At 41.1% G+C, this 13,211-nt stretch overlaps 1 protein-coding gene across 1 annotated transcript; it reads left to right on the top strand.

The window, feature by feature from the left end:
- Positions 1–647: 647 nt before the first annotated feature.
- Positions 648–8,723, top strand: LOC110533934 (claudin-7-B). Its single transcript, XM_021618523.3, has 4 exons — positions 648–1,320; positions 7,147–7,311; positions 7,408–7,492; positions 7,663–8,723. Exons 1-4 carry the CDS (start codon positions 1,098–1,100, stop codon positions 7,820–7,822), a joined length of 633 nt encoding a protein of 210 aa, XP_021474198.1. The 5' UTR covers positions 648–1,097; the 3' UTR covers positions 7,823–8,723.
- Positions 8,724–13,211: the final 4,488 nt, after the last annotated feature.

Raw genomic sequence — 13,211 nt, 5'->3', positions numbered from 1 at the left:
TGTTGCCTAACTACTGTATCTAAGGTAAATGTATACATCTTGTATTTCATAAAAATAAATGTCAACATATACTTATGAAATATATTTTGGGATATATTTTGCTAGCTACCACAGCATGTTGTCAACATGTATTTCTAGCCCACACATTTGCATATATGGCAATAATTATCTGAATAATACATGTATGTAAAATGCATATTACCACATATGGATAAGTAATACATGTAAATATATGTACATATGTAAAATATTACAACGTATATTTTTTAGATGGGCAAAATGGAATATAAGAAAATATATTTATGAAATATATGTGACGTGAGTAATAAATGTATTTATATATATTTATTTAAAATTATATTACATATATTACATATATGTATTTCAAATATTAAGTTTCAGTATGGGATGTTTTGGGGCGATAAACTCACCATCTCCATGCAAACAGTGTTCTCTGGAGGCGTCTTTCGTCATCCAATGCAGTGGAGAGAAAAAATATCCCATTACTTTAAGCTAAATGGCAAACTGGAAAATATAATTCATTGTGCCCTGGGATATGCCCTAGCTAGCCTATGTCTGAGCACAGGAGTTGCAGCCATTGATTTATGGAAAACAATACAAGAAATGCACTAAATTCACCATATCGCATTCGTAAAAAAAAAGATTGCGGTTGGCGTCTATTCTGCTGTGACTGATACCATGACATCATGAAACCTCAGGTCTTCAAGATACCTGTTGATGACTCGAAACTGTGCGCGTCCCCCGCCCCTTGTGAGGAGGAAGCTACTTTAAAAAACGCCCATTCGCAGACAAATCCTCATTATATTCAAGGTGCGGCTATTCAACAGGTGTCTGAGAAATAGTCCCTTTTGCATCTACCAAATTGGGTTTATATTTCGCGGACTACTTTCTAAAAAATTTTACAACAACAGCTTCTTTTTTTTAAGACATCCATTGTGTGAACGCGTGGAGGACTGCTAGTCTCAACCAGGTGGACAGTCATTTATTTTTTTGTTCCTACAAAACAATTAGACTTTCTACAGGTTTTACAAGAACACTGACTTTCCTAAAACTAAATTTGATTCAAGGAGTTCATAATGGCCAACTCGGGACTCCAGATTTTGGGGTTTGCCCTGTCGCTACTAGGTCTGATCGGGTTAATTGTAGGCACAATCCTGCCCCAGTGGAAGATGTCCGCCTATGTCGGGGACAACATAATCACAGCAGTGTCTATGTACCAGGGATTATGGATGTCTTGTGCATTTCAGAGCACCGGCCAGATCCAATGCAAAGTCTACGACTCAATTCTGCAACTTGACAGTAAGTAGGCTAATGAATTTGTTTTAATATATAAACGTGTGTGTATTGAACGTTTGCCTTGCCCCTGTATGGATCTTAGAGCTATGAGTGCAATATAAGGTATTATGTTGCACATGCTGTATGAATGTTGAAGGCGACGGAATTAACGCTATGTGGATGAGGCATGCACCTTGCCCAATATTGGACTAAAGGAAACTAACGTTAAAACTTAGAGGAGTCTTACATGTTTTGTTTTTAAAGGGCGAATTGGCTCGAGGCCAAACCTGCCAAATACTCCATCTAAACGTGAATTGATTTAATTGCGCTATGGTTCAAGAAACACAAATTCCTCTACTTCCATATCAAATCAACTTCAGAAATGCAAACTACACACTTACTGTATACTTAACACTTGCAGCAGACCCTATTTTTCATTGACAAAAAATGGCTGGCCTCGTTTACACACAGGTGTTCAGAGACGGATAATTAGCACAGGTAGTCAAATATTTGTTTTCAGTAAACAAGCGTTGTAACTTAGAACTATGGTCGTGAGGGAACCCTAAACTTGTAAAGGTGTATGAATTTAACCTTTTTTTTGTTAAAATATTTTCGCACCGATATATGAAATGTCCTTATGCTCCCAAAACTTACTGCAAGCGATGCGTGTTAATGTTCAGACCGAGCATCGCTTCTCTTAACAAAACTGCCCCCTACAGAAGATTCCTTCTTTGACACTTGTGTAATTTGATGGAACAGATTCATGACAAGGGCTAGCATGCGCCATGCATTATTGGAAACCTGATAATATTATGCAATTGACACACCTTGTTGCTGGATTTATGACTCATATTTAGTGTCCATGCTCAATTGTAAACTTTTGGTTGCTTTGTCCATTTACTATTCAACTCAGACCCTCTGCGTGCTATCCATCTTAAACATTTTTATTTTTTTTATCCCTTTCTCTATGGGGTTGATATATTACATTTTTAATCTCACTTTCAGTTCACTATCTAAACTTAACCCTTATAGGCTAGTGCTCCATGGGCGTGTTGCAGACTAGTCTCATAGATTAGACGTCACATAATGAACGTAAATCTGGAGTGCTTAAATTATTATGTGTTGAGCTGGACACTGCAACAATGTCTTTTCAATGTCACCAGTTTATTTTTGGATGCAATGTTCAGACATTCACAGAAGCGACAATAACACTGTTCTCATCCAAACTGGAAAATGTAGGCTACATTTGTCATAGTGCTAACTGTGGAAAGTGGCCTAACGCAAGCAGTCGTATTTAGCCAACTCTTGGCTGACAGAAATCATAATATGAATTAGCTAATAGCAATTACTAGGTACTATTCATCACATCACGAGTGAGTTCAACAGTGATCAAAATAAGAAGCACTAAAAATGTCAAGCAAGCCGACGATGGGTAGTTTGTGCGCACCACGTGTTTAAACATTTTTATGCATCAACCACAGGTTACAAAATTATTTGGGTCTGTTTGCAGCATGCAAGTTGAAGGGGGTATGTCATCTACCATCATTCACTTACCTTCACCTCATTTTGTTATATCTTGTATGATGTCAACAAACATGGCTGTTAATTAGCTCATCATAATTCGTACAACCTTCAAAGTATTTTACACACGTGTCCATTACAATCTATGCAAGAATCGGAATGCAAGATTTGTCAACATTACTTGAAAACATGTAAACATATTATTCTCCAAACATATGGTGTGCTACAATAGAAGTGACAACACCAATATACAGAAATTAGAATGATAACATAATAAGGCACTTTGATGGCAACGCACATGTCAAAGGCTATTGTTAGGAAGGAAAACAACAATGAAGGCAATGTGTGCGCCACCCGGAAAATGTGTGGGGGTTGCAAGTTCTGAATGATCATGCTGTTTAATCAGCGTCTTTGTCACACCTGTCAGGTGGATGGATTATCTTGGCAAAAGAGAAATGCTCACGAACAGGGATGTGCACAAAATGAGAAGCTTTTTGTGCGTAAGTAAAATTTCTGGGATCTTGTTTCAGTTAATGAAACATGGGACCAACACTTTACATGTTTTGTTCAGTATACTTAACATGTTGGCTAGCCTTTCCCCTAACTTTTAATCTTAACCCGAACCCCTAGAGCTAGTTAACATTAGCCACAACAAATTGGAATATTGTACAGCTTGCAATTTGGAACATGCCATATGAAATGGGTAATGGATATCCACAAATTAATACATACTATTCGAAACGTAATATACTAAATGGAGTGTCTTGGATTTACATATAAAATAATAGGAAATACTGAGACCAAGTTGGTGATCGAGGGTGTGCGAGCTGCAGGCATGGGGGTAAATATCACGTTTATCGTGCTCTGTTTAGTCAACACGCCACTGAATATGCAAGGGTGGCACTGTATGAAACTGCGTGCACAGAGAACTGTTAGCAAGGACCACACATTATACATTCTATAACCTAATATTGTATAAAACTGACAGCAATGTTATCCTTTTTCATCCTACCCCACTAAAGACCAAGATCAATTTAGTATGCATATGACCTGATAATGACTAGGGCCCGGTTTCCCTAAAGTGATGGCGCTTCCTACAACGGCCGACGATGTAACATGCGTTTACCAAAACACCACGCAGAGAGAGGTCGCTAAGTGCGTCATTGGAGCATGTCGATACTGGTAGGATCGAAAGAAAGTGAGCGCTGCTTTTGGATCCGTTTTCTCCCGTAATCTTTCCTTTAACGTCACAATTCACAGTACTGACAACGGATCAGTTTCCTAGAGATATACCACCCATGGCTGCAAATATTGAAGCTAATTGTAAAGCTTAGGCTACCCAATAACAAATGCATTAAAACACCGGCACGTTAGGCTACACATCGTGAAATATATCGAGATAGTGTACCTACAAGTAACAAAATATACCTCAATTAGTTGGACACTAAATGTATGCTATTTCAATATGATGAAAATAGACCTATAGCCTGCTGTTTACATTAGCCTAATTTGAAGCACCTTTGTATTATTTGCATCTTTGTATTATTTGCGACTTTGTTCTGAAGTTATCGGCTTTCAGAGGGACTGAGTCATGTTTAGCGTTGTGTAGTGACGGGGGAGGGTAAAAAAGCATCTAATTGCGCACTTCGCTGTTCTACGAGTGGCGAGGCAGGCATTTGATTACCAATGTTTTGAAGTGCAACGTTAATAACGTTGGGTTTTGGGGAAACAGCTCGGAGATTTAACGTTGCTCCGACAAAGGTTATAACGATGAATTTAGCCTTAAGATACTTTTGGGAAACTGGGCCCTGTTGTATTATGGGGAGAATTAGTACTCAACTCAGTGTCCAAGGGTAATCGTACACATGCTCGTCCCTTGTTTTTCAATAGCCCGCTCACTTTTACAGCCTTTCCTCTGCACGGTCTCTTCAGCTAAATGTCCGGGCGTGTTAGAATATGATTAGCCTATACCAAAGCACTGTAAATCATGACATTAAAATATTTTAGACATGGAGCTACAGCTACATGTTAACCTCTGACTACAATACACTTACTGACCAATTCTCCCTGATTTTTAAATTGCTTGATCCTGTATCTTATCAATTAGTCTTGCAAAATGTACATGTATTCTATGGTCATTTCTCTATCCACTATATCGCAATGTAAAAATGTGTCCTCCATTACTCTTCATCAGTATACACCCTGTGCTGTCTAGATGTAGAGTTAAGTGTGTGGCTTACTGCCAGTGTGCCATCTAGTCCACTCATGTCTTCTGACACTTCACCTATGGTACACCTGTGAAGTTCCCTATGCTCCCAGACTCCGGCTGCTTGAGTTCCCTAAACTGTTTATGGTAGTTTTTTTTTAGTGGCTGTAAAGTACTTTGTTTGACTTGTGTATCAACACCTTTTGATAAGGCTGTATTGTTTTAGACTCCTTATCGCTTACTCTCTTTTGCTTGTATGCTTTATTGTATCTGCAAACATGAACACAAGCCAGTTCTGATAAGCACTGTTATCAAACCAGTGGTCGGATGTAACAAGTCAGAAAATAATAGTTTGATATCAATTTCATTGCGCTGATAGCCAGGAGATTAAATATGGCCAGATATGAGTAAGGCGTTAGGTTGTGCCAACTGCTTACTTTAATGTCCTCATGTTGTCCTGGTAAGTGAAGATTGCAGAGTATGCCTACAGTTTTTCTCATGCCAATACTGATTGGAGCTTTTCAGAACCACAGCCACATTTTAATAGTAGTTTCAAATGTTGCTATGTTGTCTAAATGGTTCCTGAATTGTTTGGGGTGTTATAATGCAATATTGGAGAACTTTGCTGACTTCAAGGCAGCCATTTTGATTTGGGCTCTTGTGAATGTGCTCAATGTCAGTTGTAAGCTAAATCCATATCTATCTGCTGTAAGAGGGTCTAGCTAGCCAATAGAGGAAGGAAATGTTTTTAGCGGCATGGAGAGGGAGTGTCTCCCTCAGTGAAACCCAACTCCCCCGGTCTCAAGACTGGTCTGACCGGTTCCTGACTTACTGACTGAGCCAGGGAGGGGTTGCACACAAACACACAAACACAGGTCATTCTTACGGAACTGTAAAAATGAAGATGTATTCTACTATTATGCTACTCCTAGATGATGCATCATGGGTGACTAAAACTTAATTAGAAACTGATTGGAGTATTTTACAGGAACTTAAGTGTTATGGCAATGACACACGTTCACACTGTTTGTAGGCATAAATATTAGTTTCATGTAAACTTCAACTAGTAAACCATTTTTATGATTTATGGACAAACTACCTCAACATATTTGGTGTTTTATTAAAATTAGGTTTTTCTAAAGTGTTAAAAAAATACCTGAGTTTTAATCCGGACGCTTTACGGGAATTTGAGGTGAAATTGTACAATTCAGGCACATTTATGTATTTAAAATAACACTTTCCCTAAAATGAGATCTTAGTCCTCCGGAATGGTAGTTGATTATTTGCAGATGCATCACGGTTTGTTTCTCAATTTGCTACAGACATATTTTTTTTAAACTGGTTTCATGAGAATCACCCACCCACACACACTCCACCCTTGAGGGTTTCCGTTGGATATTCTGTTGCACCCATAGAGATTTATAGAGATCGCAATGTTGTAGCTGTGACTGCATGGGCAGCACCATTGATGCAATCTAATTCTAAAAGTAGTACATCTTCTTTTGATGTTTGAAGCTAATATTGGTGACTTACCACACCACCTGCAGTGCTGAAGTTTTGAACCAAATCTTGCCATTCATTTATTGTGGCCACTAGACAGTGGACATATAGCTTAAAGCCATTTACAAACTAGGCAAAGCAATTTGAAGAAGACTATGCTCTGATCATTGTCTGATCACTCCCCCACCCACTTGACAACTTTAAAATGGCGGAAGCTCTTAATGGCAATGTTCATGCAAAACCGGGTTATACACCTGCCTACATTGGTGGAGAGAGAGTGGTTGAGGCAGAGACGAGTTCAGTGTGGAAGAGTTTCAGTGGCTACTGCTTTCTGGTCTTAATAACCTGGCTAATAAAGCTAAACATGCCTATAAAATCAAGTTAAGCCTTTTATTCCTATGACCAAAACAACTTGTCGCAGAGTCCTCTAAAGTCTGTGTGGACAAATCAAACATTTTGTCAACTAACATGGTCATTCATTCACTATACCATTTGTACTTCTCCTTCCTCTATAAACTTTAACTCGTCTCTGTTGAAAAGAAGAAAAAAAAAAAAGTTTAGTAGGGCATATCACCCTAAAGGGATCATCTGGTGTATTAACTCTGTCCTCCCCACCTCTACAGGTGCGCTCCAGGCAACGCGTGCCCTGATGATTGTGGGCATCATTGTGACTGTGGCTGGACTGGGGGTGGCAACCATGGGAATGAAGTGCAGCAACTGTGGAGGAGATGACAAAATAAAGAAGTCTCGCATCACCATGACTGGAGGCATCATCCTGCTGATTGGATGTGAGTTACCTTGAAATTGGCGGATATGTCAATTGCTCTAAATTCTCTGTATGGTTGGATATTTTAACCTCTAACATTTTTCCCTCTTCTCCATAGCTCTGTCTGCAACTATTGCCTGCTCGTGGTTTGCTCATAACATCATCAAAGAGTTCTACAATCCATTCGCCCCTGTCAACTCCAAGTAAGTACTGCTGAATCCCTCTATGGCCTCCTTCCGTTCTTTATTGCCCCTCTAGTTACCTGGAATCATTAACTCACCGTCTTGGAGTTGGTGAATGATATAAGTTGCGGTCCATTTTCTGTCACGTATGTTATTGTACTGATACCAACACAAACCCTCTTCTCCTCTAGGTATGAGTTTGGTTTAGCCATCTTCATTGCCTGGGCTGGAGCCTTCCTGGACATAATTGGCGGTGCCATGCTCGCAGCATCATGCCCCAAGGGCAAACCTACACCCAAATACCCCATCGCCGCCACCCGCCCCCCTAGCAGCACCAAGGAATTTGTCTGAGCAGGAGACCCCTCCCCCCCTCCCTCCCCCCTCTCTCTGTCTGCCCTGCTGCCTGGAGGCTGAAGGAAAGGCACCCACATGTACTGTGCATCAGTCCAACTCAACATGTCATTTGGTCTCTGCCAAGTCCACCTAGATAACATTGTCTTTTTTTGAACTACGTATGTTTTACATTTCATCTGCGATGTACCCTCAATTACTGATATTGTAAGGCTGTAATTTTAAGATCTGTTTTTTTTTATGTGACTTTTTTCGAGGACTACTCATTATATTTACTTGTAAGGGAGAGCAGATGGTGAGCGTCTGCCTCTGTGAGAATGTTTTATATCCCCCTCACACCATTACTCCACTTTTCCCCATGTCTATTACTGTAGGCTACATGGACAAGCCAGATGATTGTAATGATGAAAGGGCCACCATGATTTGGTATAGCATTACAATAGCCAAACCTCCCACAACATCTTCTAGGAGCCAGATGGGACATCTATTGTCTGACTTAATGTTTATGCTAGATATTTTTATTTCAATGCCTAAGACAACACATACTATGAGGTACCAGTCAAGACTTGTATGATTTGAAGGTCTGGGACGGAGTCCCCCAAATCTTTACAAGATTGACAGACTATTTGCTGTAGTTCAGTTATTGCTATTATCAGTGGTAAAGGAAATCAGTGTGAGTCATTTGGTAAAACATTTGACTCCATACTCTCCCTTTGGTCAAGTACTTGTTTGTTTTATTAGCTAGTAGCCTACAGTAGGTGTGCTTCAAAGATGGTAAAATTGTAATCCTTTGTCACTTTCAGAATATTCAACTTGTTTTTTTTGTGTTTATTTTAAGAGATTTTATTTTAGTTATTGTTATGAGATTTGGCTTCTGTAAATAAAGTTGTGGTTTTGGGCATACTTTGGGATTCAATACAAGAAATGCAGAGCTGTTGCTATAAGTCTTGTCTAGTCCTATCCTGACGAGCTAGGTTGCTTTGTAACCAACCAGATGTGAACTCGGCTGAAATATTTTTTTTATTTAACCAGGTAGGTCAGTTGCGAACAAGTTCTCATTTACAACCGCGACCTGGCCAAGATAAAGCAAAGCAGTGTGACAAAAACACAGTTACACATGGGATAAACAAAGTACAGCCAATAACACACAATAGAACAATCTGTGTGCAAACGAGTTAGGCCAATAGTGGTGACGTAATTACAATTTACACTGGCGTGATATGTGAAGATGAGGATGTACAAATACTGGTGTACAAAAAAGCAGGAAAAACAAATATGGGGATGAGGTAGGTAGTTGGTTGCACGGGCTATTTACACAGGCTGTGTACAGCTGCAGTGATCAGTAAGCTGCTCTGACAGCTGATGCTTAAAGTTGGTGAGGGAGATAAGTCTCCAACTTCAGTTATTTTTGCAATATGTTCCAGTCATTGGCAGCAGATAACTGGAAGGAAAGGCGGCCGACGATATTGGCTTTGGGGATGACCAGTGTAATATAAACTCGGCAAAAAAAGAAACATCCTCATTGTTAACTGCGTTTATTTTCTGCATACTTAATGTGTAAATATTTGTATGAGGGGGGGGGTCAAAATCAAAAGTAATCTGGTGTGGCCACCAGCTGCATTAAGTACTGCAGTGCATCTCCTCTTCATGGACCGCACCAGATTTGCCATTTCTTGTTGTGAGATGTTACCCCACTCCTCCACCAAGGCACCTGCAAGTTCCCGGACATTTCTGGGGGGAATGGCCCTAGCCCTCAGCCTCTGATCCAACAGGTCCCAGACGTGCTCAATGGGATTGAAATCCAGGCTCTTTGCTGACCATGGCAGAACACTGACATTACTGTCATTCAGGAAATCACTTACAAAATGAGCAGTATGGCTAGTGGCAGCATCATGCTGGAGGGTCATGTCAGGATGAGCCAGCAGGAAGGGTACCACATGAGGGACAAGGATGTCTTCCCTGCAACGCACAGCGTTGAGATTGCCTGCAATGACAAGCTCAGTCCGATGATGCTGTGACACACCGCCCCAGACCATGATGGACCCTCCACCTCCAAATGGAGTACAGGGTACAGAGTAACGGTCATTCCTTCAACAATAAACGCAAATCTGACATCACCCCTGGTGAGACAAAACCACGACTCGTCAGTGAAGAGCACTTTTTGCCAGTCCTGTCTGGTCCAGTGACGGTGGGTTTGTGCCCATAGGCAACGTTGTTGCTGGTGATGTCTGGTGAGGACCTGCCTTACAAGCCCTCAGTTCAGCCTATTGCGCACAGTCTGAGCACTGATGGAGGGATTGTGCGTTCCTTGTGTAACTCGGCCAGTTGTTGCCATCCAGGTGTGATGTTCAGATGTACCGATCCTGTGCAGGTGTTGTTACACGTGTTCTGCCACTGCGAGGACGATCAGCTGTCCGTCCTGTCTCCCTGTAGCGCTGTCTTAGGTGTCTCACAGTACGGACATTGCAATTTATTGCCCTGGCAATATTTATTGCCCAGTCCTCATGCCTCCTTGCAGCATGCCTAAGGCACATTCATGCAAATGAGCAGGGACCCTAGGCATCTTTCTTTTGGTGTTTTTCAGAGTTAGAAGAAAGGCCTCTTTAGTGTCCTAAGTTTTCATACCTGTGACCTTAATTTCCTACCGTCTGTAAGCTGTTAATATCTTAATGACCGTTCCACAGGTGCATGTTCATTAATTAATGTGTTGCTATGGTGACCAGTGAGCTGAGATAAGGCGGAGCTTTACCTAGCAAAGATTTATAGATGACCTGGAGCCAGTGGGTTTGGCGACGAACATGTGAGGACCAGCCAACGAGAGCATACAGGTCGCAGTGGTGGGTTGTATATGGAGCTTTGGTGACAAAATGGATGGCACTGTGATAGACTGCATCCAATTTGCTGAGTAGAGTGTTGGAGGCTATTTTGTAAATGACATCGCCGAAGTCAAGGATCGGTAGGATAGTCAGTTTTACGAGGGTATGTTTGGCAGCATAAGTGAAGGAGGCTTTGTTGCGAAATAGAAGCCAATTCTAGATTTCATTTTGGATTGGAGATTTAATTTGAGGAACTTGATACAGTAAGTTGTGGGCGGGGGGGTGAGTTGCAGTGTTGTCTTGTGAGATCTTCAGGGTGGTGTTGTACAAACTGAGCTTTACCCCAAAGTCATTCTGTCCTTTTAAAGCTTTCACAAAATACCAAGCCATTGGATATAAGAGAGGCAAAAATATACATGTCCTGTCCAAAATCAATCCTGAACCTATTCCTTGGGCACTTCTTGATCCAACAGAATTGTATGCGGTTTGGCTGTAACTCACCATTTGCTAGGCAAGTTTCCATAACATATTGTACACTCCCATATGTATGTATTTAGACTGTGAAGCTAAAATATTAATTTGGCTCTATACTCCAGCATTTTGGATTTGAGATCAAATGTTTCATGAGGTGACAGTACAGAATGTCACCTTTTTATTTTTAGAGTATTTTCATATGTTTTACTGTTTAGAAATGAAGGCACTGTGCATATGATCCCCCATATTTGAAGGTGTCATAAGTTTTTGAACAAATTCATTTGTATTTAAGTAGTCAAATGTTTACCCAATGTTCCTAGCACTATGTCATGCTTGTGACTACAAACTTGGATGCATCTGCAGTTTGTTTTGGTTGTGTTTCAGATTGTGTCAAATAGAAATGAACGGTAAATAATGTATTGTCATTTTGGAGTCCCTTTTTCTAGTTCCTCAGACTTTCTCATTATTCACGATTCATTCATTATCTGTATCCATGGTAGCATCCACATTAATGGAGAAGTGTTCAGAAACCTATTCTTTAAATAAAAGTGACTCCAAAATGACACAATACAATTGTTTACCATTCGTTTCTATTGGGAACAATCTGAAACGCAACCAAAACAAACTTCAAAGCTTGATGTAGTCATTGTGTGCTAAGAATATGGAACCCAATACTGAACGTTTGACTGCTTTATAGTATTTGGAATTTGTCCAAATATCTATGACACCTTCAAATGGGAGGACTAGATAAATAAAGTGCTTGATTTGTAAACGGATACACTATATCCAAAAGTATCTAGACACCCCTTCAAATTAGTGGATTAGTCTATTTCAGCCACACGCGTTGCTGACAGGTATATAAAATTGAGCACACAACCATGCAATCGCCATAGACAAACATTGGCAGTAGAATGGCCTTACTGAAGAGCCCTGACTTTCAACGTGGCACCGTCATAGGATGCCACCTTTCCAACAAATCAAGAAATGGGTTTCTATGGCCGATCAGCCACACACAAGCTTAAGATCACCAATGGCAATGCCAAGCTTCAGCTGGAGTGGTGTAAAGCTCGCCTCCATTGTACTCTGGAGCAGTGGAAACACGTTCTCTAGAGTGATGAATCACGCTTCACCATCTGGCAGTCCAATGGACGCATGTAGAACGCTACCTGCCCCAGTGCATAGTGCCAACTGTAAAGTTTGGTGGAAGAGGACTAAAGATCAGGGGCTGTTTTTCATGGTTCGGGCTAGGCCCCTCCAGTTTCAGCATGACAATACCCCCATGCACAAAGCGAGGTCCATACAGAAATAGTTTGTTGAAATCGGCGTGGAAGAACTTAACCCTATCGAACACCTTTGTGATGAATTGGAACGCCGACTGCAAGCCAGGCCGAATCGCCCAACATTAGTGCCCAACCTCACTAATGCTCTTGTGGCTGAATGGAAGCAAGTCCCCGCAGCAATGTTCCAACATCTAGTGGAAAGCCTTCCCAGAAGAGTGGAGACTGTTATAGCAGCAAAGGGGAGACCAACTCCATGTTAATGCCGTTGATTTTGGAACGAGATATTCTCAGAGCAGGTGTCCATGTACTTTTGGTCACATAGTGTATGTATGAAAAAATGCATCATGGGGGGCACGCATCACCGGGTGCACGCTGCACTCAGTGTCAAAGGAAGGCCAATAACATCATCAAGGACCTCAGTCACCCTTCTAGCAGAGACCGAGAGACTGAAAGAAGCAGTTTATCTCCATGTCCTTACTGTTGAACAGTCATCACTGGCCGGCTGCCTGCCCGGTACTCTGCCCTGCACCTTGAGACTAATTCCCCATTTACAGAGTCATTGAACACGGGTCACCTCATATTCTGTTGTTTACTCACTGTTTAAGTCTATACTGTATTCTCAGGTTAGCCTTGGTAGTACGGCGCCCCCTGGAGCGAATTAGGATTAAGTGCCTTGATCAAGGGCACATCAAAATGTTTTTTCACGTTGTCGGCTTGGGTATTCAAACTAGCGACCTTCGGTTACTGGCCTAACGCTCTAACCACTAGTTTAGCTGCTGCCATAACAGCTGCAAATCTGTGTATGCAACCAATAAACTT

This window comes from Oncorhynchus mykiss, chromosome 10 (assembly GCF_057628025.1).
Source record: "Oncorhynchus mykiss isolate SJ-2025 chromosome 10, ASM5762802v1, whole genome shotgun sequence".
Taxonomy (NCBI): domain Eukaryota; kingdom Metazoa; phylum Chordata; class Actinopteri; order Salmoniformes; family Salmonidae; genus Oncorhynchus; species Oncorhynchus mykiss.
Note: the sequence above shows the minus strand (reverse complement) of the source record. Positions and strands in the feature narration are given on the sequence as shown.

Coding starts and splice junctions, on each gene's coding strand:
- LOC110533934 (XM_021618523.3), top strand. CDS start 1,098: ATGGCCAACTCGGGACTCCAGATTTTGGGGTTTGCCCTGTCGCTACTA. Junction 1,321..7,146: donor CTCAATTCTGCAACTTGACA/GTAAGTAGGCTA, acceptor CCACCTCTACAG/GTGCGCTCCAGGCAACGCGT. Junction 7,312..7,407: donor CATCATCCTGCTGATTGGAT/GTGAGTTACCTT, acceptor TCTTCTCCATAG/CTCTGTCTGCAACTATTGCC.